The sequence below is a fragment of the Nicotiana tabacum genome, chromosome 23, assembly GCF_000715075.1.
Source record: "Nicotiana tabacum cultivar K326 chromosome 23, ASM71507v2, whole genome shotgun sequence".
NCBI classification, from domain to species: Eukaryota; Viridiplantae; Streptophyta; class Magnoliopsida; order Solanales; family Solanaceae; genus Nicotiana; species Nicotiana tabacum.
The window spans coordinates 46,098,313-46,125,787 of NC_134102.1; the positions used below are offsets into that span (position 1 = coordinate 46,098,313).

The 27,475-nt window shown below is 36.9% G+C and overlaps 1 protein-coding gene and 1 non-coding gene across 2 annotated transcripts; both read left to right on the forward strand.

Annotated features, from left to right (window-relative positions):
* Positions 1-2,725: 2,725 nt before the first annotated feature.
* Positions 2,726-19,708, forward strand: LOC107796979 (uncharacterized). Its single transcript, XM_075246283.1, has 7 exons — positions 2,726-3,298; positions 14,165-14,338; positions 14,493-14,585; positions 14,665-14,733; positions 18,192-18,398; positions 19,051-19,176; positions 19,312-19,708. Exons 1-7 carry the CDS (start codon positions 3,065-3,067, stop codon positions 19,462-19,464), a joined length of 1,056 nt encoding a protein of 351 aa, XP_075102384.1. The 5' UTR covers positions 2,726-3,064; the 3' UTR covers positions 19,465-19,708.
* A 7,459-nt stretch (positions 19,709-27,167) lies between these two features.
* LOC142177770 (small nucleolar RNA R71) lies at positions 27,168-27,274 on the forward strand. The gene has a single exon (XR_012706327.1). It is a non-coding gene; the product is annotated as a small nucleolar RNA R71 (small nucleolar RNA).
* Positions 27,275-27,475: the final 201 nt, after the last annotated feature.

Sequence of the window (27,475 nt, forward strand, 5' to 3'; positions counted from 1 at the left end):
TATGCTAAAATTGAGAAGGAAGAATGATAAGGAGTGATGAAATTATAAAACTAGAACAGATTTTTAAAAATTGAATAAATTGACTGATGATTGAGAACTTTTATGATGTAGTTTCTTCTTTTATTGAGTTAGGTACATATAATCAACATTTATCGTTTTCAGGAATATAAACTTTTATTATATAACTTAGACATAATATTTTAATATCATACTTATACGATCTTTATAATTGTTTTTACCCATTGAGATAGTGTACACGTACAACACGCGTATTATAAGGCTAGTTATATTAAAAGCACGAAGACCCTTAGCGAAATGTCCTTTTTTACCCTTAAAAACATATTTTACTTTGGATAAAATTGTAAAATCAAAAACTTCCTTATATTTAGGATTTCTAAATCAAAGAGGTTTTTTTCTAATATAATTCAATGTTTGATATCTTCTCCTAATAAGGATACAATATATTAAGACATAAAAGATTACAAAAAAGTAGAAGGAAAGTTTTTTCTTGGTTTCCAACCAGGAACTTCACGTTTTTGTGTGATATTTTTGTTCTTTGTCCTTGTTTAATCATAAAGACCAATTTTGCCTTTATTTTCCTTTCATATGATTTATTTGTTGTTTTTAAAATTTAAATCATAAGTATTTTTGTAGAAGCTTAGTTGTTAACTTCGTTAAAATTTACTACGGCATTAGGTTTTGAAATAGTATTTATTATTGGAGAAAATAGTAATCATTAGTTTGTGATAAGAAATTCAATTACCGTAATTTAATTTACAGAAATACCTAAATTATCTCAATGCATATTCCTGTTAAATAGATGGAAAAGGACTATTAATGTTTGTTAAAAAAGAAACTAATATCATTACTAAGAAAGCATATTACATAATTTAACTTTACAAAACAGGGAATTAGTTACTAAAGTCATCTTGTAGCTAATATGATTTTTTTTTATAATATGTCACTAATTCTGTCACTAAATAGAATTAACAATGAATTTTTATTATTTAACTACATTATTTATCTATCGCTAATTTTTCTTCTTTTTGTAGCTAAATTGTCTAGAATTCATGATACCTAGATGACTATTTTCATACGAAATTACTATTAAAGAACGAGATACATAATAGAAAACTAAACTTTCAAAATTATCTTAGTTGTTTTCATGCTTAGATAGGCCATCCACTACTTTTTTGACTAAGTAGGCTCAATATTTGTCATATTCAAGAGCTTATATTTTTAAAAATCTTATTTTCAAGGGATTATATTTTTTATAATTTTATATGTATCGATAGAAGGTACACGTGCATCACGCGTATCCTAAAATTAGTAGTTTTAAAATAGGGCCAAAGTGTTTGAACAAACTTAGGGGATAAAAACATAAATTAGGGGTAGGGGATGTTAGGTTGGGGGGTAGGGGGTAAGGAGACAACCGTTGGCTGACGGTACAGAAACGACCAGATTTTTTTTTAAAAAAAGTTGGGTACCCGTCTGGTACCAGTAGCGATACGATACCTTAAGGCACTTATGGTACCTGTACTAAGGGTATTATTTCGGGTACCTTACCATTACCCTTACGCTTCACCCAAATCTCTCACTCCTACCACCAATTGGAACTAGGGGTGGGCATTCGATTTTCGATTCGGTATTTAAAAACTTCGGTTCAGTATTTCGGTATTCGGTTTATCAATTGTGTATACTAAATACCGTACCAAAGTAGTTCGGTACGGTTCAGTATTTCTTACTTTGGTTCGGTACGATTTCGATTTAATACATTAACGGAATAGATGATATAGATAGAGTGGACAATGGACCGGACATTTGGACACGATGTGCTACGCTAGCTGCAGCCTACTAGACAATACTAGAATTTATGTTTGATATGATATTTGGAAGAAATAGAGTAACAGCAAAAGTGCAAAACTAACATTCCAAGCATCTGCCATCTATGATCTAATAAGCATCAGCAAAAATCAGCCACCTAACGAAATAGAGTAACAACAAAACTTCAAGAGTCTCTATTGAGTGGATCAAGCAGTGGACAAAATCATTGTTGTAAAATGGAGAAAGATGGTGGATCGTCCGAGCTAAGCAAGAAAAAGAGTGTTGTTACCTCAACTGTTTTATTGTCTCCAAAATCTTCAGTGAAGAAGGTATCAAGCACAACATCCAATAACAACTCCCCAAGAAAAGTATCTCAACTTAACGGTAGGACTAGTCTTACACCAAGCAAGACTGGGCAAATCAGTCACGCAAATGTGATAAAGAAGACCTTAGAGAAACAAAGAACAAAAGCCACTCTTTCCAGAAAAATAGTAATGCCAAAGAATCCTCAGAGATGGTCCAAAACTAGGGAAGACGACTTGCCTCGGATAGAGATGGTCCAAAACTTGAGAGAAGTCTAGGTTAGAAAATAGAAAGGGAAAGGGGGTAAGACTTAAGAGCACATATTGCCCGTAAGTCTGGGTGTGGGCTTATGCTTATTGGGTTGGAAAATAAAAAAAAAGTTGGGCTTGGACTAAAATATTTAGACATTTCGGTATACCGAAATATCAAAAATTCAATACCGTATACCGTAACAAATGAAATACCGCAATTTCTGTACCGAAATATATCAAAATATCAAAAAAATCGAAACCGAAATACCAAATTAATTCGATTCGGTTCGAAATTCGATTTTTGGAATTTTATATCCACCCCTAATAGGAACGGTAAGATCCGGTACTGGTACGAGTGCGGACAGGTACGAGTACGGGTATAACCTGTCCCTTAGACAGCACTATGCTATCTGTATACAATGAAGACGTTGTGATTTCAAGAGTTAAGTTGTAACCTACCATTAGCAAATATCCTTTTTCAGTCTTATCAAATAACCAAAGTAGGAAATTTTAAAAAGAAGAGAATAAACGAGTGTTTCCTGTAGCAAAACCCAAAATCGGATCCAATCACCTAAATTGGTGGTGACGTGCGCCGTTAACGCACTAAAAAGGAATTCTCCCGCCAAGCAATTAGCAATATTAATTAATAAAGTTGTAAGATCCAAAGCAATCAAAATTCTTCTTCAATGGAGCTTCCGGTGATCGATCTCGCACCCTATCTGGAGAAAGAGTTGGATTCCGAAATTAAGAGTCTGTGCTGGGAGGTGAGTCGAACCCTAAGGGAAACTGGAGCTTTACTGGTGAAGGATCCAAGGTGCACCGCTCAAGATAATGATAGGTTTATTGATATGATGGAAAACTACTTCCAACAGCCTGAAGAATTTAAACGCCTTCAGGAGCGCCCTCATCTACATTATCAGGTACCTCACTCCAAATTCAATTTGCTTTCCACCTCTTTGGAATTTCTAATATATCCAAAACTTATGAATGATTTTATGAAGTGAAAAACTATTGACGCTGCTCAATTTTGGGGTCAATTTGTTTCTATGCACATCAACAGGTCTCACATCATCCTATCCAAATGTTGTTGTTTGAGGTTTGAAGCAATGTGATTTAAGATAATCACTTGAAATTCCAACAACATATGACCTGGTTTTCTCTGGCATGTTTCCTCAAATCAGATTGACCATCTTACTAGTATTATTTTCAAGTCTCAAGTACTGATTTTAGCTAAAGTACTAAAGGGGGCATTTTTTTTTACTCCAATTTGACCGTGTTTAGGATTGGTTGTCTCGAGTACCTAGAAGACATACTAGTTGGGTCTGGCAAAGGCAATGAAGTACAACCCAAGCCTAACTTCCTTCCTCCAGATATGTTAATATGAGAGGCTCGAGGCTCAAGTCCACAGCAACCCAACCACCTAGTCTCTAGCAATCTCCAGCTTCCCTACTATTGTGAGGAAATTAGGGTCAATGAGATAATACATGGGTTTTATGCTAAAGCAAACACTTCTCGCTTTGTTTGACAGCTTATGCTTTTACCTAGATAGTCTAAATAATGTGGCCAGTAATAACTAGCATTTTCTTGGGTGAAATTCTCGCCTCATCTGAGAGTTTTACTTGAAAAACCAAGTTGGTTTAGTTACTACATTCTCCATTTTCTGCATATCTCTAATGTCAAACTGGCAAGTAAAAAATAGCCTTTTCTCGCGTGATCTTGTCGCCTCATGAGATAATTTACTTGAAAAAAACCCCGTTAGTTAAAATCTTTATAAAAAACCTGTTGGTTACACCCCACTGTTTGGATTTATCCAACACAAAAGGAAACTATAGTACTTTTTGAGAATGATTAAAGCTTTATAAACAGAGCAGAAAGATTGTGCCAAAAATTACATAAAGCTCAGGCCCTTTACATAACTGTAGGAAGCTGAGAAAGTCTATCATCCTATCTGCTGTAGTGACATGATACATCTATGCATCAATGTATGAGTATGGTGTACTCTTTCATATATATAGTGCAACCCAATTTTTAACTTTTACCTTCTTTTTGGAAATGGAGATACCCAACTAACCTAAATAATAAGAACTTCCCCCTTGACAATGGTATATGTTGTATATGTGAATCCTAGATGTGGAAATATACAGAATTCCTCTATGAATCTATGAAAGGTATAAAAAAAGAAAAAAATGTTAAAAAAAGAATAGGCTAGGCATAACTCAATATGCTGATATTGAAATGAAAAATTAAAAAAGAAGAGCTAATTAGATACTCATATATGCTCTCAAAACATCTTTGATTCCGCTCCTTCCAAATCACTCACCAAATGCACTCAGGTAGGGTTTCCCAGATTTTCCTCTTTCTCTTTCCAATGCCCTTGCCAGTCCAACACTGTTGCAGCTGTTTAATAGTTCTAGGCATCACTCAGCTGAATTGAGAAAATATTGAAGAACAAGTTCCAAAACTAAGAAGTGATGCTACAGTACAATAAATGATTAGCTTCCTCCTCATTCTCTCCACACAGTAGACATCTATTGCAAAGAGACAAATCTCTCCTTTGCAAATACTGTTGCGTCAGTATGCCTCATAAGCCAGAGTCCAACAAAAGCAGGCAACCTTGTATGGAGCCTTCGTCCTCCAAATCTGTTTTCATGGCCACACACCATGAAACTGCCCTGAATTCATGGATGAAAACTGAAACTTGTAACTGTGAAGATACTTTTATTAAGTGGAGCCCAAATCAGCTTATCTGGTTCCTCTTCCTGGAATCTAAAACTGCCAAGTGCTTGAAAGAGTTGAGATACCTTTTCAGTTCCTAGTCATTGCAATTCCTCCGACAAACAAAATTCCAACCACTATTTGATCTACATTCTACGTTGTGCCAAAGCTTGTGTATCCTTCACCATGCTGTATAATTCGGGGAAATCCTCCTTTAGAGGAGAGTGTGTCAACCATGCTGTGAGAATGCACGGAAAAATATATTATTCACATGTATTGACCATGATACAATGAGCCCTATATATATATATATAATACATGTCCTACTCCTACTACATATGGGATTAGGGTTATTTACTACTATTTAACTACCAAACTAACTCTCCCCCTCAAGCCGGTGCATATAAATCATATGTACCGAGCTTGTTACATATATAACTAATACGAGGACCAATGAGGGACTTGGTGAAAATATCAGCAAGCTGATCATTCGACTTCACAAATTTTGTAGCAGTATCTCCTAAGAGTATCTTTTCTCTGACGAAGTGACAATCAATCTCAATATGTTTAGTCCTCTCATGGAACACTGGATTTGATGCAATATGAAGGGCTGCTTGATTATCGCACACAAGTTCCATCAAACTGATTTCATCAAATTTCAACTCCTTGAGCAATTGTTTGATCCAAATTAGCTCACATGTTGCCATAGCCATTGCTCGATATTCTGCTTCTGCACTAGATCGAGCAACTACATTCCGTTTCTTGCTCTTCCAAGACACCAAACTGCCTCCTACTAAAACACAATATCCAGAAACGCCTGTCAGAAGGTGATCCTGTCCAATCAACATCTGAGTATCCAACGATCTGCTCATGGCCTCGATCCTCAAACAATAACCCTTTGTCTGGAGCCGATTTTATATACCGAAGAATGCAGACAACTGCATCCCAATGACTATCACAAGGAGAATCCATAAACTGACTTACAACGCTCACAAGAAAGGAAATGTCAGGTCTAGTCACTGTGAGATAATTTAATTTACCAACCAGTTGCTTATATCTTGCAGGATCGCTAAGCGGCTCCCCCTGTCCTGGCAGAAGTTTAGAATTCGGATTCATCGAAGTGTCAATCGATCTACAACCTGTCATTCCTGTCTCCTCAAGAATGTCTAAGGCATGCTTCCATTGTGATATCACAATACTTGAGCTAGACTGAGCGACCTCAATACCCAGAAAATACTTTAGTCTACCCAGATCCTTAGTCTGAAAGTGTTGAAAGAGATGTTGCTTCAATTTAGTAATACCATCCTGATCATTGCCGGTAATAACAATATCGTCAATATAGACTACCAGATAAATACAGAGACTCGAAGCAAAATGCCGATAAAACACAGAGTGATCAGCTTCACTCCGAGTCATGCCAAACTCCTGGATAACTGTGCTGAACTTACCAAACCAAGCTCGAGGAGACTGCTTTAGACCATAAAGTGACCGCGCAAGCAACATACAAGGCCACCAGACTCCCCCTGAGCAACAAACCCAGGTGGTTGCTCCATATAAACTTCATCCTCAAGGTCACCGTGTAGAAAAACATTCTTAATATCCAGCTGATAGAGAGGCCAATGGCGAACAACAATCATGGATAGAAATAGGCGGACTGTTGCTATCTTAGCCACGAGAGAGAAGGTATCACTGTAATCGAGCCCAAATATCTGAGTATATCCCTTGGCAACAAGGCAGGCCTTAAGTCGATCAACCTTACCATTCGGACCAACCTTGACTGCATACACCCAACGACAACCAACAGTAGATTTACCTGAAGGAAGAGGAACGAGCTCCCAGGTACTACTCGTATATAAAGCAGACATCTCGTCAATCATAGCATGTCGCCATCCTGGATGAGACAATTCTTCACCTGTAGACTTAGGGATGAAAAAAGAGGACAAAGAAGATATAAAAGGATAATAGGGTGATGACAGACGATGATAACTTAAACCGACATAATGGGGATTAGGATTAAGTGTGGTCCGTATACCTTTCCGAAGTGCAATCGGTGTACTAAGAAGAGACAAGTCCGCAGTAGGAGCAGGGTCAGGTGCAGGACGTGAATCAGCTGGGCTTGATGCTGGGCGCGGACGACGATGATAAGTCAAGAGTGGTGTTCCTGTGGCTGGGGATCTAGGAGGATCCACACTAGACTCCCCAACGGTTGGAATGGGTAAGACTTCTATGGCGGAAGGTGAAAGACGAGCTATAGTAAACTCCTCAAAGGTCGGTATAGGTAAGACCTCAGATATATCAAGGTGGTCAGAAGAGGTAAAGAAAGGTTTAGACTTAAAAAATGTGACGTCAGCTGACATAAGGTATCTACGAAGATCAGCCGAGTAACAACGATATCCCTTCTGAACACGAGAATAACCAAGGAAGACACACTTGAGAGCACGAGAAGCTAACTTATCTTTCCCAGGGGCTAAGTTATGAACGAAACAAGTGCTCCCAAAAATACAAAAGGGGGAAGAGAGTATAAGGGTGACTGGGGAAACAATACTGAATACGGAATCTGATTCTGGATGGGAGATGAAGGCATCCGATTAACCAAATAACAAGTTGTGAGAACTGCATCGCCCCAAAAACGCAACGGAACATAAGATTCAATGAGAAGTGTGTGAACAGTCTCAATGAGGTGCCTATTCTTTCTCTCTGCAACCCCATTTTGCTGAGGGGTATAAGGACAAGAAGTCTGATAAATAATTCCTTGAGAAGTCATAAACTGCTGAAATTGAGAGGATAAATATTCTAAGGCATTATCGCTGCGAAAAGTGCGAATAGGAACATCAAATTGATTTTTGATTTCAGCACAAAAATTCTGGAATATAGAAAACAACTCAGAACGATCTTTCATTAAGAAAAGCCAAGTACATCTTGAATAATCATCAATGAAACTAACAAAATAACGAAATCCCAAGGTTGAACTGACTCTACTAGGACCCCATATATCAGAATGAGCTAAAGAAAAAACAGACTCTATATGACTCTCAATACTACGAGGAAAAGAGGCTCGGGTATGTTTTTCGAGCCGACACTACTCACAATCTAATGTAGATAAACTAGACAAACTAGGCACCATCTTCTGAAGCTTGGATAAACTTGGATGTCTTAAGCGTCTGTGAATTAGGTCTGGAGGATCTGTAACTAGACATGCCTTGGAGGAATTGAGTGAGTTAAGGTAGTAAAGGCCTTCTGATTCAAGCCCTGTTCCAATCGTCTGCCCCGTACTGCGGTCCTGCATAATAAAAGAATCATCAATAAAATATATACCACAATGGAGGGCACGAGTCAAACGACTAACAGATGCAAGACTAAAAGGACAACCAGGGACATAAAGAACGGAATCTAGAGTGACAGAGGGTAGGAGATTAGCTTGTCCAACTCCTTTTGCTTTAGTTTGAGACCCATTGGCTAAAGTAACAGTGGGAAGAGACTGTGAATACAGAATATTTGACAAAAGTGATTTATTACCAGAGATATGATCAGAAGCGCCTTAGTCCACGACCCATGGCCCAAGAGTACTAGACTGGGAAACGCAAGTAAAAGAATTACCACCAACAGAAGTATCAGTCTTAGCAATAGAGGCTACTTGTGGAGATGTCTGCTTACTTGCTCGATACTGAAGGAACTTATTATATTTCCCTTCAGATAAAGAAAATCTCTGGTTACCCGTAGTCTCGGTATGAGCAACATAAGCATTTTTGGGTGGACGATCATGTAAAGAATAACACACGTCACGAGTGTGTCCAAGTTTATGACAATAAGAGCACTTGGCTCTAGATCTTCCAAAACGACCTCCTCCTCGTCTATTCTCCATAGTTTGAGATGCCCAATTGTCCACTACCTGGGATGCGAGAACAGATGAGTCAAGTGTCTGTGATGAGATCACTAGGTGACTTGGTGCTGCAGCAAGGCGAAGTAATCGAGAGAATAATTCATCAACTGTGGGGACAGTTGGACTAGCCAAAATTTGATCGCGTACTGAGTCAAGATCATTAGGAAGTCCAGCAAGAGTAAGAACTAGAAACATTTTTTGTCGCTGCTCTTGTTGCTTTTCAACACTAGCAGAAACTGACATCAACTTCTCAAATTCCTCCATGACTGCCTGTACTTGTCCCAAGTAAGTAGACATATCTAATTCATGTTTCTTTAAATTTGTCATCCGCGATATCACATCATAGAAACGAGATATGTCATTAGTGTATAAAGTGCGAGCCTTTTCCCAAACCAAATAACATGTCTGGAATGGACGAAACAAGGGCATCAACTTGGAATTAATAGATCGCCACAAATACTGCATAATTGAGCATCGATCTTCTCCCAAAGTGCTTTGGCCTTTTCATCTCCTTCGCTAGACTTCCTGATTAAATGATCTTGGAACACCTTGACCTTTACACCACAGCTCGACAGACGAAGCTTAAGCTAAGTAGTTTGAACTTTCCATTAAAGGTTCTGAGGTAATCATGACACCGGAACTGCCAGAGCCCAGGTTTTTAGACCCAAAAGCATCAACTCCCAAAGACATCGTTAGATTGAAGAGAGGTCTATAAAATCATCACCAAATAACAGAAAGAATCAATTGAAAACTCACTGAAACAGACGAAGGAGACATTGTTTTTGCCGGAAAATTACTGTAGCTACCGGGAAAAATAAGTGTAGTCGCCGGAAAAAAACTCAAAGTGGTCAGAATCAAAGGAAAATAGTACGGGTGGGGTCCGAATTAGTAGACGACTCAACTGTTCTGAAGAAACTTTTTCAAAAAATGGCCGGAAGTGGTCGTACTCGCCGGTGTGTGAGCTCACGCACTTGTCGGAACCCTAGCTTCTGACGGCGCGTGAGGAGGTTTCTGCCGGAGATGTTCACTGGGGTTTGGTCGCTGGGCGATGACAGATCTTGTGGTAGTGTTGGATTTTGCATAACACTGACGGAGAGAGAGATGACGCAAACAACCTTGAAAGGTCGCCGGAAAATTGAGGCACGGTGACTTCTGGCTCTGTATTCTAGTACCCGGATGTGTCTCACCACTATGCCTCTGATACCATGTGAGAATGCACGAGAAAATATATTATTCACATGTATTGACCATGATACAATGAGCCCTATATATATATATATATATATATATATATATATATATATATATATATATATAATACATGTCCTACTCCTACTACATATGGGATTAGGGTTATTTACTACTATTTAACTACCAAACTAACACATGCATATAGTTTTAGTAATATTACCCGCTAAGATCCTGATGTTACACACAAAATCATCCCATAGACTTCTAATATATTTCCATACACTTACTCCAATCCATAAACTGATGTATTTGTTCTGGTACACCAATTGTTATCCATCCCATACTTCTTAGTTATGACTACTTCCGTAGAGCCTCTCTTTAAGGTTGAACCTCCATAACCATTTGAATAGAAGGCTTCCGTTATGGTATCTGACAATTTCTCACCCCATCCCTCCCTATTTTTTACTCAGTCTTACAGTTTTCCAATTGACCAAATGAAAACCCTTCTTCTCCTTGTTACCTCTCCAAAGAAATCCACTCCTTAAACTATATAGTCTCTTTTCCACTTTGGACGGTACTGGAAATAAAGACATACAACAACAACATACCCAATATTATCTCACATTGTGGGGTCTGGGGGTAGTGTGTACGCAAACCTTACCCCTACCTTGTGAGGATAGAGAGGCTGTTTCCAATAGACCCTCGGCTCAGGAAAGAATAAGCACCACATTAATGAAAATATAGACACGAAGGGACAGTACCAAAAAGCCATATAAAAACAGAATAAAAACAACAAGATAGTAAGGTGATCAACAATGAAAGAAAACATCGGTTAGTCATAAAAACCTACTACCAACAGAAAGCGAGACTGCGTGCCAATACTACTGTACTTACACTCACCTCCCCTTCCCCTCCTCGAGTCTCGCTACTGAACTTACACTCCAAGTATTCTGTCTTGGTCCTGCTCAACTTGAAATCTTTAGATTCCAAGGTCTGCCTCCATACCTCTAATTGCGTTCACACAGTCTCTCGTCTCGTCAATCAATACAATATCAACTGCAAATAGCATGCACCACGACACCTCCCCTTGGATGTGGCGCGTCACTACGTCCATCATTAGAGCAAACAAAAAAGGGCCGAGTGCCGATCCTTGACGCAACCCCATCATAATCGAAAAATGGTCTGAGTCCCCACCCACCGCCCTTACTCATGTCCGTAATCAACCTAACGTAGGCAACATGTACACCTCTAGCCTCCAAACATCTCCACAAAATCTCCCTCAGAACTCTATCGTACGCCTTTTCCAAGTCGATGAACACCATATGCATGTCCTTCTTTCTCTCTCTATACTGCTCCATCAATCTCCTAACAAGGTGGATGGCTTTTGTTGTCGAACGCCCCGGCATAAACCCAAACTGGTTCTCGAAAATAAACACACTCCTCCTCACCCTTAGCTCTACCACTCTCTCCCAGACTTTCATAGTATGGCTAAGCAGCTTGATACCCCGATAGTTATTGCAATTTTGGATATCACCCTTGTTCTTGTATACAGGAACTATCGTGCTCAACCTCCACTCTTCGGGCATCTTCTTCGTTCTAAAAATAACATTAAATAACCTAGTGAGCCACTCCAAGCCTGCCTTGCCCGCACTCTTCCAAAACTCCACCGGGATTTCATCCGGCCCGGCCGCTTTGCCCCTGCTCATCTTACGCATAGCCCCCCAACTTCATCAACTCTAATCCGCCTGCAGTACCCAAAGTCACAACGGCTCTCGGAGAGTTCCAAATCACCCAGTACAATGCTCCTGTCCAACCAACCAACCCGCCACCCGAAGAGAGATATTGACGTTTTCAATTATAACCTTTTTTCACATCTCTCCAGATAACTCTTCCATATCACTGATGCTTTGGATTTTGCCCCCAAATGGAGTCCAAGGTATGCTGTAGGAAGGCTCCCAGTTTGTGATAAAATTTAACTTCTCATCACTGGCACGTAGCAATGACACAATGCATGCCTCATTTGAATTAAAGTGAGACAGATGCTGATCAACCACCTTACCAGAAACTTTTTGACTGGTTGGAAAACCATCTTTTAATCTGTGTATAATGACTGTGTCTCTTCTTGGATATGCCTTCATCAGCGTCAGAAGCATCGTCGGCTTCAACTCTCCTTGCCGGTATTCTGAGATTTCGATCATCTTCCACCCAAGTTGTAGCTTCAATTCGCAGAAGTATAGAATAAATGAACTGCCCTACCTTAACTTCCACCCTTGCCGAAATCGTCCCGTCAGTCTACATGATGCAAATACGAGCAGGTAAAGGAATCCTAAGCTACGTAACCCAGAAATGGTTTGGTTTCTAATCTGCTCTATGAAGTCCCATCAGTCCAGATGCCATCTACGGTCGTTTCGATCCCAATTGCCCATCTTTATCCTTTCCGCTTCCCTTTTGGATGGGAATCGAAAAGGAAGAAGCCCCCATTCATTTCTGTTATCTTGACCTTCCCCAGAACCTTCCAACTTCTACGAGCCCAGCCTTCAACTTCTGAGACTAGAGGGATCTCAGTGGTGATATCCCCCAGTCTACCCACCAGACACCTCTCCAAGAACTGTAGCTTTGGTTTCAAAATCTCTTCCTAAACTTCTACGAACTTTGAGCTGCTTGTCGGAATTGTCTCTGCCCTCACCCAGCTTTAGGCCAAGCCATCTCTCTGCTAGCTCCTTGTAAGATTTATGAGGTTGAAGATTCCGCAGATTCTGGTGACCCCATCCATTTTTTTCTAAGTAATTCTTAATCTTCTTCGCAACATCAACCCTCCCTGCATTTTGCACTATTTCTGGGATGATAATGGTACTTGTCTTCTTTCCTTGAGTTGCCAAAATCCTTAGGTGTCTGCCAAAATTGTTTAAGTTTTGAAAGGCGAAGTACTCATATTGCTGTTCAGCTCTTTTCCACTGTCTGCACTTTACCAGTACCCTCCAACGCCAAATGTAGAACCTGAGAAACCCATAGTAGCATCTGTGCGTTGATGGAGTTTCTACTGACAAAGTTCTTCCTTTCCACCCAAATATACCAACAGTCTCTGTCTCCCATTTTCTTTAGTTTCAGGTGACTTGTTCCCTGCAACAAAGAACAGTTTTCTTTCCATCCACACTGTCATAAAATTCGAGATGAAAGATTGAAGAAATCTGGGCAATAATAAGGTAAAATCAAAGCTAAATTTTGTAGGATAAATGATCGGCGTCATTTTTGTTGAGAAGACTTTCAGCACATTCCATGATTAAAAGGAAACTATAGTACTTACAGATATTGATCTGCTTTCTAGCTACACATACTGCACCTTTAGGCTAGTGAGAGTCCATTGATTTCCTTAGAAAAGTGTGATTCGTTAATTAATAATCCCAAGACTAAAATGCGTAAAAGGAATAATGATTTTATAATATGAATTTCTAATACCCAAGTTATTGCAATGTTTGCTTAACTTAAGCCTTAGGTGCTTGGTCTTAAAATCTACATACCCAAGGTTTTGCTTTTGCATTATTGAAAGAGCACCAGTAATACCTTCATTTGATGATTCTATTTTCTGTATTAACTATAAATATCTAAGCTTTCTAGCAAATTGGTTGATGGGATCCCAAATATTAGCTAGATAAGCATAGAACAAGATGCTCTGGACTTATAGGCTGCCAATATGCTGTACAGCAGCGTATGGTAAAAGATTTTGGAACTAATAGGTGCAGAACATCTGGCTTTCATTTGGAAAGGGCATTGAATAGTAAAATTTTCTAGTTTCTGCTGCTTGTACTACATGTTTATTCTTGACAAACTTCTTTTGTTTTCATTATCTTTCTCAGGGTTTTGCTGTCAATTATATAGAAGCGACAGCTATTATTATCAATTAATAGCTCGAAAAAAAGGATTTGTTCATTTTGTTCAATAAATTCCAACTCTACTCATTAAGCTTCTTATTTGGAAGACTACTCATGTCAATGTCTGACAGGTCGGGGTGACACCTGAAGGAGTTGAAGTCCCTCGTAGCCTGGTTGATGAGGAAATGAAAGAGAAGCTTAAAGCAATGCCTAAAGAATATCAACCATCTAGTCCATCTGGACCAGATCCTAAATGGCGATATATGTGGAGAGTTGGTCCTCGTCCGGAGATTACCCAATTTAAGGTTTCTTCACTCATTTCCCCATTTCAATCATGTTATTCAAAGATTTGATTGATCAGTGACATTCCTTAATTTTAGTCACTACCAGTGGATAAAATTAGTTCTGTAAGTACTAAAAATTGCTGCTAGTAAGTAAACAAGCATTACACTCTTGTAGGAACTGAATTCAGAGCCAGTAATACCAGAGGGCTTTCCTGAATGGAAATGTACTATGGACTCATGGGGATATAAGATGATATCTGCTATAGAGGTGGATCATAAGCATTTGTATCTTTTATTTATGCTACTGGTTTGACAATTCTGGAATGTGACTGCTTGCTCTTTTTCAGTGTGTTGCTGAAATGGCTGCCATTGGTTTTGGTCTGTCAAAGGATGCATTTACTTCCCTAATGCAACAGGTGACTATTATTTTATGTCAGTGGCAAACTTTTTTATTGCATCTCCAACTGATTACTGGTGTATTGTTGAATGTGAAGACTTAATAATTATTGTTTGTCGGTTATGATGCTGGTTTGTGCTAAGTTGCTCGGACACGGGTGCGGGTGTCCGACATGGGCGCAGATCTAGAGGTCTGATCCTTCGAGATGTAAATTCTAAGATTCGGGGATACGGATCCTAGTACGGATATAGGTGCGGGGATCCTACTAAAAATAATTCAATAAAGAAAAATATAAAATATCTCTAAATTATGAGAAATTTTGTGGAATACATATGTATAGCTTGTTAAGTGCGGATTTTTTTTTTATTCTCAAGTTGTAGATAAGTAAATGTTTGATTTCCTAGATAAGGTATGCTATTTTCTTCAAATTTACCCTAGTTTTGGTTCTGATTTCGGGAATCAAATTGTATCTCGTCTCGAATCCGTCGGTCAAAGTACCCAAAATTGTTTGACCAGATGCAATACGGATCCCATACCCACACCCATGCTAGTGTCGTGTCGACACGGGTGCGACACCTAAACTGCCCTGTCGGAGCAACTTAGGTTTTGTGTTATAACTCAAGAACTCCTCCTTCACCCCCAAAGCAAAGGGAGACCATGTGCTGAATTACACTTAAATTCGCATGCAATGAATAATGGATATGCCTAAAATTGTTTAAGTGTGACTGATTCTTGTTAGGTGTGAAATTGATATATGATCGGATTCATCGAGAGCTTGAATACAGTTTTTCATGTGAAAATGGTGTGTTTTTACTCATATTTCTAGTATTACTTCTCTAGCTTACAAAGATTGTTGCATCACTTCACTTGTTTTCAACTTGTTCTGTGGATCTATTACATTAAGAGCCCGTTTGGCTTAGTTGATTTAGAGTAGCTGATAAGCATTAGGTGCTGAAAAATACTTTTAAGTGCTGAATCTGATTTAAAAAATAAGCAATTACGTGTTTGGATAAAAGTGCTGAAATTAATAATAAGCAGCTGAAACTGTTTGATTAAAAAGTGCCGATAAGCTCTTTTTATGTTAAAATGACTTAAATGACCTTATAACAATTTACACTACTAAAAACGTTATTTTCGTCAAAATTTTAGATTCTACATAGATTCTACCTATTTATCATGTTATTTTAATTATAAAAATGATTAGATAATATCTTTTTTTATAAATATAATTTATGTTATGATAAGTATACAATCATAAATTAGAAGGGGTGGAGTATAAATTAACAAAAGTTAAGAAAAAACCCTTAAATAATGCACAGTGTTTGTAGAGAAGAAACAAGCACTTAATATGTATTGTTTGTAATTAATAAGATTAAAACATTCAACTATCATAAATATCTTGAGCGATCAGATCACAAATTGCCATCCAAATATTATTATCTCATTGATTTTCTATATTTTCTTCATTTGCAATGTTGACTCTTGTGGATCTTCCAACATCAGGATCAACACGCGGCACAAATCTCTCATTCTCAGCTTCTTGGAATGCATTGTCCACCTTACATTTCTTTCTAATGTAATTGTGAATCGCCATTGTAGCCAATACGATATCTCTTTGAGTGTCAATATGATAAAAAGGCATATCTCGCAAAATAGAGGATAATTCAACTTCCTTGGATTGTGAAGCCTCTTTGGGGCCTTTTAACTGATACTCTTCCCATTAGAGGATACAAAATGAGGCCTTACTTCATTCTTGTTGGTATGTGATTTAGGTGGCAATAAAAGTTTACAAATTACCGTTTGTATTTTTCAAGATAATTGCTGATCTTAACATTAATGATATCCGATTTGTTTGTATTTAATCATCATCTTTGACTATATATATGATTTTCCAAAGTTGCTTAAAAATATAACACAACTGTATGTCATATTTAACATAGCAATCACTCTTGAAACAAAGTAGCCTTAAATATTACTGTCAATATCCAGTAGCATTAACACAACAATCAGTACTGTTGAAACAAAGCAGCCTTAAGAAGACAAGTGAATTTCGTTACCACAAGATATTTATGATAGTTGCAAAGGCATGACTGCAGATATTTACAGAGCTTTCCTTCAACAATGAGAGCGCGAGAATCAGAGTCACCAATGGACAACCCACGAGCAGAGAAGAACGAAAGAAGGGAATTCCACGTAACAGAGGAAGCAGTAAGATCAACCCCTCTACTGTTGCAGAGGCACGACTGGAGAATTGCAGAGGCAACGACTGTTTAGGTTTTGAAGAACTGGGATAGAGTAAAACTATACGAAGAGTTTTGTTTTAACAAGAAGTATTTTAGGGATAGAATAGTAAATATTTTGGTCAAACCTAAAGTGCTTATGAGCTGAAATTTGATAAGTTGGGGGAGACCAGCTTATGACTTTTGTCTTATTTTTGGCTTATAAGCACTTAACTTATAAGCACTTTTAATTTTACCAAACGCGTAGATAAGCCAAAAAGTGCTTATAAACCAGTTTGACCAGCTTATAAGCTTAGCCAAACACCCTCTAATAATACATCTTTATCTTTGCTAGAATGTATCAGAATAAGAAGCAAATTCATATCTAAAAATACGGCAACTGATCTCCCTGCTTTTCTTATTTCAGTTTCTGTTATCATTGTGACTTAAACATCCCTTCCTTTTGTTCAAATGACCTTTCGCTGCCTTCCTTACATCCGTAGCTGTTACCACTGTGGCTTTCCTTTTCTGTCTAATGAGCTTCATATCATTGACATACAAAGAACATTTTGGATTAATAGGTTTCCTGGTCTGCAGATTTTGTGTGGGATTATGGGGAATAGTGATTCTCCCCTTTTTTGGTTGGGTTTAAGGGCATGGAGTTGAATAGGTTAGGGTCTGGGCAGATTCGAATTCGTGTAATGTATGACTTATTTGGTAAAGTTAGCATCAAATTACTCAATATTATTTAAAAGGCAAATTGTATTTCTGGAAAGCACTAATCGATATTCTAATCTTGCCCTTAACTTCATGAATTGAACACATGATGCATGATTATTGTTCTCACCCTTCGTCTCTCACTGAAAATCCTGTATAGTCTGGGTCCTCATAGTGAGTAGTGAAATGCCTAATATCAGATTGAACAAAAATAGTAACAAGAATCATATAAATGATATGACAACTCTTAACATTCCCCTGCTTTACGAGCAGAGTGTTGCTTAAAATGGTTTAGGGCAAGGAAAAAAAATGGGAAGAAAACAAACTGATTTGTTTTTCTGAAAGGAAAATTTTCAAGTCTTTTTTTATTGCTTCAAGCATGTTAAATGGTACTTGGGACCCAATATCAATGTTCTTGGGTGTACGAGCATAATATGCTTTCTGAGCTAAAAATGTTCTGAAATTTCTTAACATAGGGCACCAATTTATTTTTTTCTACTTTTATGTAGTTCCTTCCTTTTTGACTACTTCCAATTTCCAGGGACCACATCTGCTTGCTCCAACGGGAAGCGACCTGAGGCGTTATGCCAAAGAGGGAACAGTATTTGCAGGATACCACTATGACCTGAACTTCCTTACAATCCATGGGAGAAGTCGATTTCCTGGTCTAAGTATTTGGCTTAGAAATGGGCAAAAGATGGAAGTGAAGGTTCCTGTAGGATGCCTCCTTATTCAGACAGGAAAGCAGGTATAAAGAATTTGATGCACTTCCTTATTTTCATGACAGTATTAATGCATTTAACATGTAAATCTGCTAGCTCCAGCAATCAACATAAACAGGGTCTTAAAATGATTATGCAACCACTATGCTAGACTTTCCTTAGTTTTCCAAGACCCTAAATTACAGTAAAAACCTTAATAGGCCATTGTTCTCTTGATACACACTTGTTTAAATCATCAAGAGTTCTACTTTGGCATGCAAATTCAAAGGGCTCTGCATCATGGGTTTCGCTCACAATTGGGAAACATGATTAGTTTCATTTAGGAAGAAACAGCCGAAGATATAGTATTATAAACTGTGGTCCCATGTTTTGTCAATTTTATTGGAGAAAAGTTAAACAAATGACATGTTTGATCGTTTTCTGTGTTTGAATAAGTTCTAAATATGTACACTTCTTGTAAGACCATTGGAACAAGTTATTCTCAGTTCAATATTAGCACTGCAGAAGTGTCTGGCGCAAATGTAATGTTACTATGCTAAATGTTCCAATCAAGATATATTGTTAACTTCACAGGAACCGTATCATAGTTTCATAGGTCCATTCATTTTGTAAGTATATCCCTATTTACCTTGACATATTGATGGAAGTTTCAGCTGCGACAGTTTTTGATTATCTCAGTTAGAATGGTTGACAGCTGGAGAATGCATGGCTGGAATGCATGAGGTTGTTGTAACTAATAGGACCACTGATGCAATTAAACGAGCTCTGGAGCAAAATCGCAGTCTGTGGAGAGTATCCTCAACGGTGAGTGAGTGCGGTTTAGCTGAACCTTCTTTTGGGGTCAATTTTTTTGTTTTGATTCCCAGTATAACAATTGCAATTGTTAGAAGGTTAACTTCTTGAAAGTGATGCTAACTTGGACTTGTTCTTTTTTGCTAGCTATTCGCACACATAGCATCAGATGCAGTGCTAAAACCTTTAGGGCATTTTTCAGACACTCCTCTTGCAAGCAAGTATCCTCCCATTTGTGCAGGTGAATTTGTTGAACAAGAGCTTGCTATCATAAATCTTAAAGGTAATAATGGAGCTTGATAATCCCTATTCAAGATAGTAAGTGGATACCTGTAGCACTCGAGGAGCTATAAAAGAAGCAAGTTGAAATTAGATTCTTTTGTCAATTCGTGTCCAGTAAACAAGCACAAGGGCAGAAGAGCCTTTATCAAGGTGCAAAGTATAATTGTATCGTCAATGCAGTATTTACTTTGTTCAAGACTCGAAGTGATTGGGCTTATTTCCCAATTGATTGCAATATGTGCTATATTTGTTTTAGAGAAAATGACACTTAGAGCTCCTTTTAAAGACTTAATGACCAAAATGCTTCATTTTTTGAAAAAGACAAAACATGCCCCTTTTGAAGATTTTAAGACCAGGCTGCCCCTCTTTTCTATGCCCAGGGGTTGGGCTTCACCAAAAGTCCTCCTTTTTTTCTTTGTTTTTTTCCACTTGTTTTTCGTCTTTTTTACTTTTTTATTTTTTCATATTTTGTTGTTATTTTTCACTTTGTTTTTTTCTTTCTAATAAAATTATGCACTCTTATTCATTTTTTCTTATTTTTTTGTAGTTATTCTCTTTTTATTTATTTATTTATTTATTCTTTCTAGTAGTAACCCCTCGCTCTTTTTTAATTTATTTTTTTATCTTGTGTTTTATTTTTTGTTATGTTCCTTTTTTTTTAATTTTATTCTTTCCGCTAAAATCTCCCCATCAAAAAAGTTTTATCACTTATTTTTTTCCCTTTTTCATCTTAATTTTTTATGTTATTTTTTAGTAAAATTCTTCCGCAAAAAACTGTTATCATTCTTTCACTTTTGTTTTTATTTATTTATTTAATTAAATAACCGAGTATTAAAATTTGTATTGGGATATTTTCTACATAATCAATAATCGTTTAGGATTACCGAGAGTTATCATGTTACTCTTTTTTATTCTTTTAATTTTTTATTTAATATTTGTAGATAACTTTTTTTTTTGTAGTTTGCTAAGAAATTTTAAATTTTATTTTTAAAGTAAAATCTGTTCGTTCAAAATATAATTCTTATTTTTTATCTTAGTTTTTCCTATTATTTTTTGTAAACTTTTGTTAAAATTTTTATCACTTTATTCCACTTTTATTTTTGATTTTGTTCTTTCTAGATTAATAACCTAGCCCTAAAATTAGTAATGGAATACTTTCTACACAATTATTAATCGATTATAGTTATCGATAGTTATAATGTCAATCTTTTTTATTGTTTAATTTTATATTTGTAAATGATTTTTTTGCAATTTTTAAAGAAATTAAGGCTTTTTTAAAAATCAAAATTTTGTCACTCTTTTTTACCTTTTTTTTGTTCTTTCTAGTTAAATCGGTGAATCTTAAAATTTGGTATACTATGCTAATTATGATACATCAATATGTAGTATGCTAGGAATATTAGAGTACCATGATTCAACAGTAATTATAGTATACTAATATGTTGTATACCAAGAATATTAGGTATACCATTTAACGTACTCTAACAAATTATAACATGACTGAATACTAATCATGGTATACGAATGCATACTATACCAAAGAATATTGATAATATCAGAATTTAAAACTAATCATGGTATACCAATATATAATATACCAAGAATATTTGGTATACTATTTAACATACTCAAATAAAGTATACCATGATTAAACAGTAATCATGGTATACCAACTACAATTATGGTATGCTATGCAATATACCAGGAATATTATGGATATTATTTATCATAAAGTATACTACAAACTATACCAAAAATATTATGAATACCATTGAATATACCCGTAATTCATATTTAATCATGGTATATTTTATTCGAGTATATTAAAAGGTATTCTTCAGTAATCAGGATATACTATATAAGTATACCAAGAATATTGAGAATTTCATTTAACATAAACAAAGTATATCATAATTCAATTGTTGATATAAATATTTTAACATAAATAAATTATACCATGATTCAACTTTTGGTATAAATATCCTTAAATAATATTTTGCACTCTTTGATGTGATATTTTGTTAATTAATTTTGTGTAAAAATAAATAATTATCATATAACATATTATAAGAGATTATTGAAACAATAAAATCATCAACCAATATTCGAATAATAATCAATAGTGAGAAAAGTAATTTTTAACTCCTTGAATTTAGCAAATAATAATATTATATTTATGTTTAAATAAATAAAAAATAAATATTCTGAATTTATTCAAGTAAATATTCGAATAATAATCAATAGTGAGAAAAAGTAATTTTCAACTCCTTGAATTTAGCAAATAATAATATTATATTTATGTTTAAATAAATAAAAAATAAATATTCTGAATTTATTCAAGTAAAAAAGAAGAAATAAAACTAAGAAATGGTAACACTAAGATTGGATTAAGTACAACAACAACAACAACAACCCAGTGTATTTCCACAAGTGAAGTTTAGGGAGGGTAGGATGTACGCAACCTTACTCTTACCCTTACCCTTACCCTGGAAGGGAAGAGAATGTTTCCGATAGACCCTCAGGTAAAGAAAAGTTGGAAGAAGCACTGATAGCAAGTAATAACAATACATGATATTTAGAAAACTAAGTCCAAGATAGAAACGAAGATGATTAAAGAAGTACTGATAGCAAATAATAACAGTGCAGGATATATAGTGATAGCAAATTAAGGGGGTACTGATGGCAAGTAATAACAGTACAAGATGTATGGAAATAGCAAACTAAGGGTAAAAATGATACCATACTAACACTAATGCTATTGAACTAAGGAAGACAAAGGGCAACACTCAACTACCTACTAACCTTCTACCCTAATTCTCAACCTCTACACTCTCCTATCAAGGGTCATGTCCTCGGTCAGCTCAAGTTGTGACACGTCTTGTCTGATCACCTCTCTCCAAGACTTCTTTGGCCTACCTCTACCCTTTCTCTTACCCCCAGGCCAACCTCTCACAACTTTTGTGCACCTTGCGGGCCCTTCCATGGTTCCACTCAAAAGCTACTTCCCAATATTTCACCTTACTTCTTTAAGCGACTAAGTGCCTTCAGAGGTAAAGGTTCAACATGCTTAAGTTAAGAACAAAAATAGGGATACAACTTGTAATGTGGGTGCCAAGGAAATGGTCTATAGGCTCAACATGGCTAACAATGGAAATTTTTTATTTGTAAGTGATGACGAGCGCAAAACACACACTTAAATTCTGCTCGCTAATCAAATATAGTATAGTATAATATTGTCTCCACAGGGATTGAATTTAAACAATATTCTCGTAGTTTCTAGCTTGGTTGCTATCCAAGATGATCAACAGTTGAGATTTATAAGATATCTAACTAAAATTAGCTAAGAATTCTAAAGCTATTGATTAATGACAATCAAAACAAGGAATACACAAAGAAGTGATCAATGGGAGAAAATAGGGGTTGATAGGATAGGTGTAAGATAATTGTTTGGGATCTAACTCTAGGTAATTCACTTCTAATATTTAAATGAGTCTCTCGAATTTACTCAATTATTAGTTCAAACGTTAGGCAAAAACTCCTCTCTCGATTAAGTCTTAACCTCACAAGATGAACCAATTTAAGCACGTGAAGATATGCAAGAATGCGTAGTGGATTGGTCTTTAGGAAAACCTCTTTCGATTATTCTCCTAACTAGGTTTAATCAATGATTCAACTAGCTTCTTTCGATTACTAAGAAGAATTAATGAATTCAACCAACAATATAATGCAAAGATATCACAAGTTATGCCTCTCTCGATTACATGAACTAGTGAATATAGATGCAATAATTAATTTATCCAAAACGATTCAATACATAAAACTAGAGTTATAATCCACAAACAATCATCAATATAGCAAACCCATCAAAGCTTAAAGAGAACTACTCTATAGATATGGAGCAATTCAACACAAATAAAATTGAAGTATAGGAAAACATAGATTCGATCCAAACTCGGGTCTTGAGTGAGGAATGAATGATGAAATCCTTGTGCTTGTGTTCTTCCAACTCCTCCTTAGCCTCCTTAGGTCCAAAGTATGTCAAAAGTTCAGAAAATAACGTTTTTCCATGTATTTATCCCAAACCAGGAGAAGCCACTTTCTCCTAGCCGAAATAGAACATTGGCTCTGTAAAAATAACACATGCGCGCCACATGGGGCGATTCGCCATGCGGGGCATTAGTGGGGAAATTCAGATAGCTCAACAATTGACATGCAACAGGATTTGGGCAGCCGCGACGCACTATGCGCCGCCCCACGTGCCGCGGTTGTGGAGTTTTCTAAAAGTATGGATTTTTGCTTGATTTTTGATGTCCAGACTTGGTCCTCAACCCCCGAATACGATCCCGGATTAATCCCTTGAGCTTTTACTCAGATTTCAAAACTCCAAATAGCTCGGAATCACTTCTACAAGGATAAAACATACAATAAGTGCAAAACACTACCAATTAACGCTCAAACACAAATAGAGTGCAGTGAATTAGAGTGTAATAAGCGACTAAAATATGAGATTATAGCCTACCATAAACACCCCACACTTAAACCCTTGCTCGCCCTCGAGCAATCAAACTACACTTTTATATAGACACGACCTTTTTCAACAACTCTAAACACAAGAATATTTAAAACAGATTAAACACAATACCGTAACATCCTCGCCTCAAGATTTGACTCAAAAGCACCACACATTTTTCACAACCTGCTCACTTACTCTAACACAGAGGTCAACGACATTACCTCTCCTTCATAAATCAAGTGCCCTCACACAACAATAGAGAGTAGTTCCACACACAATAAAATTTAAGAACAATCAGGAAATCAAGATAGAAAGAATTCACTCACTCTTAGAAGTAACATTCATATGCCACAAAAGACGTACCATAGGCTTGCCCGTAGTGTACTACTCTACTAATTGAGCTCATTCAGTCGAGGATCAAGTAGGACTTTAATTGGTTGTAATGTAGGCTGAGGGATGGGTAGGATACATTTAGATATAAGAGTGACTACACCTCCCTAAGCACTTTAATACATACAATTAATCATTCAAATCCCCACACTTATATCAAACCATAACTCCACCTTCACATCAATATACATTAACTCCCTACTTCTTTAAGCACAATTACATCAAGTTATCACTATCAAGGAATACTTTTTTTCACAATCATACACTTATTTTTTTTCTTTTATTTTTTTCAGTTCAAGTGGCTCTTACTTTTTCAAAACAATGCACCTTTCTTCTTAGTTCAATAGTTCCACTCAAAAGCCAAACCAACCACCCCACACTTCAACTTTTACAAAGTTCATGACAAATTCAAGTGCTCACTAGAAGTACAAGGTTCAAATAGATGGCCAATTCAAACAAATGGGTAAGGCTTATAATGTGGTTGCCAAAGGAACATGATTACAGGCTCAACAGGGTTAACTAAGATACATAACAATTCGGTGGGTAAAAACATATATCTGGCTCAACAAAGAAATGCCTATATCACTTCCAAAACTGAATAAAACTACTATTTCGCTTTGCAAACACACGGGGCAAGTTCTAGACATCAAATGCAATGCACATAATACATAAGACCTCACACACACACGACACATCTCAGGATTGGACTATCAAGACACTCTAGTCAAAGCAGTTAAGCAAAGTTAAGATCATACACTTTAAGGTACTTATACAAGAGTCAAAAACTGAGCCTAAGCGTCACAACTCAAGTACTCACTATTCTCAAGGATAATAAAGTCAAGAGATATTGCCTTCAATTCAAATCATAGCACAAGGTTTCCTTCTCCTAAAAAAATAAAAACTAACTACACCGAGTTCAAACAAAACCCTTGGAAAAGAATCGGGACACAAAGAAAAATCAAGGGGGGATTATTACACTACCTACAAACGAAAATCTTTTTGTCTTTTTTCTTTCGACTTTAATCCCTCAAGAAACATGTCGATGATATTCATCGTCGGGAAAAATCGAAATTTTTTAAATTTTATGTTTTTTTTTTCAATATTTTCTATCTCCAACTACTACAACTAAAAAAAAATAAAAAATAAAACTAATAAACATACATACATACATACATACATTCAACATATACCCCACCCCACATTTTAAGTTGTGGCATGTCCCCATGACACACAATTAAAAAGCATAAGGTAAAGAAAACTTCCCTGAATATCTAGTCGGGGTTTGAGTCGAAGTCGGGTTCCATTCTTTGTGCCCGAACAAATGCACACATCCATGTAGAAAACTTTTTCTCAGCCTTTTTGGGATACACCCCACACTTATCTTTCTCGCTCACTTCAGCCTTTTTTTCCTCGCCCTTCACTTTTCACTCAACACTTGCAGCTGGTTTTCCTTTTTGCACCCCCTTTTCTACATCCATCTTGAAAGTCACAGTTTCCTTATTCACTCTAAGCATGAGTTTTTTCTCATGTATATCTAATATCGCTCTGCCCGTCGCTAAGAATGGTCTTCCTAAGATGAGGTGGACCTCCTTATTTTCTTAATATTCACCACTATAAAATCCACAGGAAATACAAACTTATCCACCCGAACTAACACATCTTCCACTATCCCCTCGGGTATTAAAGTCGTTTGGTCTGCCGGCTGCAACGATATTGGTGAAGACCTTATCTCTCCAATCTCCTTCTCAAGTTTCCTGTAAATAGATAGAGGCATTAAATTAATTGGGGCACCAGAATCACATAAAGACTTATCAAATTAATAGTTCCTAATGAGCAAGGTATAGTAAAACTCCCTGGATCTCCACACTTTTGTGGGAGTTTATTTTGCAATATCTCACTGCAATGCTCTGTGAGCTTGACCACTGAGGGAAAGGTAGCGCATGCATATGCTTGCTCTCCTCGTGTTCCTCCCTTCTCGTTTTTTCTTCCTTCTTCTTTTTCTCAGCTTTCATCGGGCCTTTCTTCTTCTTGTCATTATCACTTTTCAGCTGATCCCCACTTTCATTTTCAAGTACCACATCTTTTTGCATCGGGGTGCGGTCCTTCAACACTTGCCCACTTCTCAAGGTTACAACATTCACTGTTTATTTGGAATTTCTTTCTGTATCAGCAGGGAGAGTGCTTGGACCTCTCTCAGATAATATTGTTGCAATCTGTCCCACTTACTTCTCTAAATTTCGAATTGTTGCCCCTTGTACTTCAAATATTTCATCAGTTTTCACAATGAAGGCCTTCATGAGATCTTCTAGACCAGGCTTATTTGGCTGTTGAGGCTGAAACTGCTGCCTCGGCTGATTCATAAAACCAGGAGCTCCTTGTCCCTGAAATTTGGAGTTATTTTGTCGCCATGCATTAGCGGTACCCCCAGGTGAATTCCATGAAAACCCGGGGTGTTTCTGACCCATTGCATTAAAATTGTAATTTCCCACAACATTCACTTCCTCAGTTGAGGCTTGACACTCATGAGTAGGGTACCCTCTTCCACATATATCACAGGCTGCATGAGGCTCACTTTGTATTGAGGCTAAGGCCAGCTTTCGTATTTCTTTAGCCATAGCATCAAGCTCTGCCTGCACAGATGTATTAGCATCAACTTTGTGAACACCAGTTGATTTTCTTCTTTCAGCACTCACCAAGAATTGTAACTATCTCCTCTAGAGTTTTCTTCATCAAAGGGCCTCCAACTTCATTGCTCAATGTTCTACGTGAGGTCGGTGTCAATCCATCCCAAAAGTCATGGAGTTGCATCCAGAGTTCAATTCCACTATGTTGACACTTTCTAACTATCTCCTTAAACCTCTCCCATGCTTCAAAAACAGTCTCGGTCTCTTTCTGACAGAAGTTATGGATTTCTCTTCTAAACTTGCCCGTCTTAGCTGAGGAGAAATATTTATCAAGGAATTTTCTGGTCATCTCCTCCCATGTTCTATTTGATCCCGTGGGCAAGCTTCGAAGCCACTACTTTGCATCATCTTTGAGTGTGAAGGGGAATGCCCTTAAATACACTGCATCTTGTGACACACCATTGTATTTAAAGGTGTTCATAATCTCTTCGAAGTCTATTAG

Coding starts and splice junctions, on each gene's coding strand:
- LOC107796979 (XM_075246283.1), top strand. CDS start 3,065: ATGGAGCTTCCGGTGATCGATCTCGCACCCTATCTGGAGAAAGAGTTG. Junction 3,299..14,164: donor GCCCTCATCTACATTATCAG/GTACCTCACTCC, acceptor AATGTCTGACAG/GTCGGGGTGACACCTGAAGG. Junction 14,339..14,492: donor CGGAGATTACCCAATTTAAG/GTTTCTTCACTC, acceptor ACACTCTTGTAG/GAACTGAATTCAGAGCCAGT.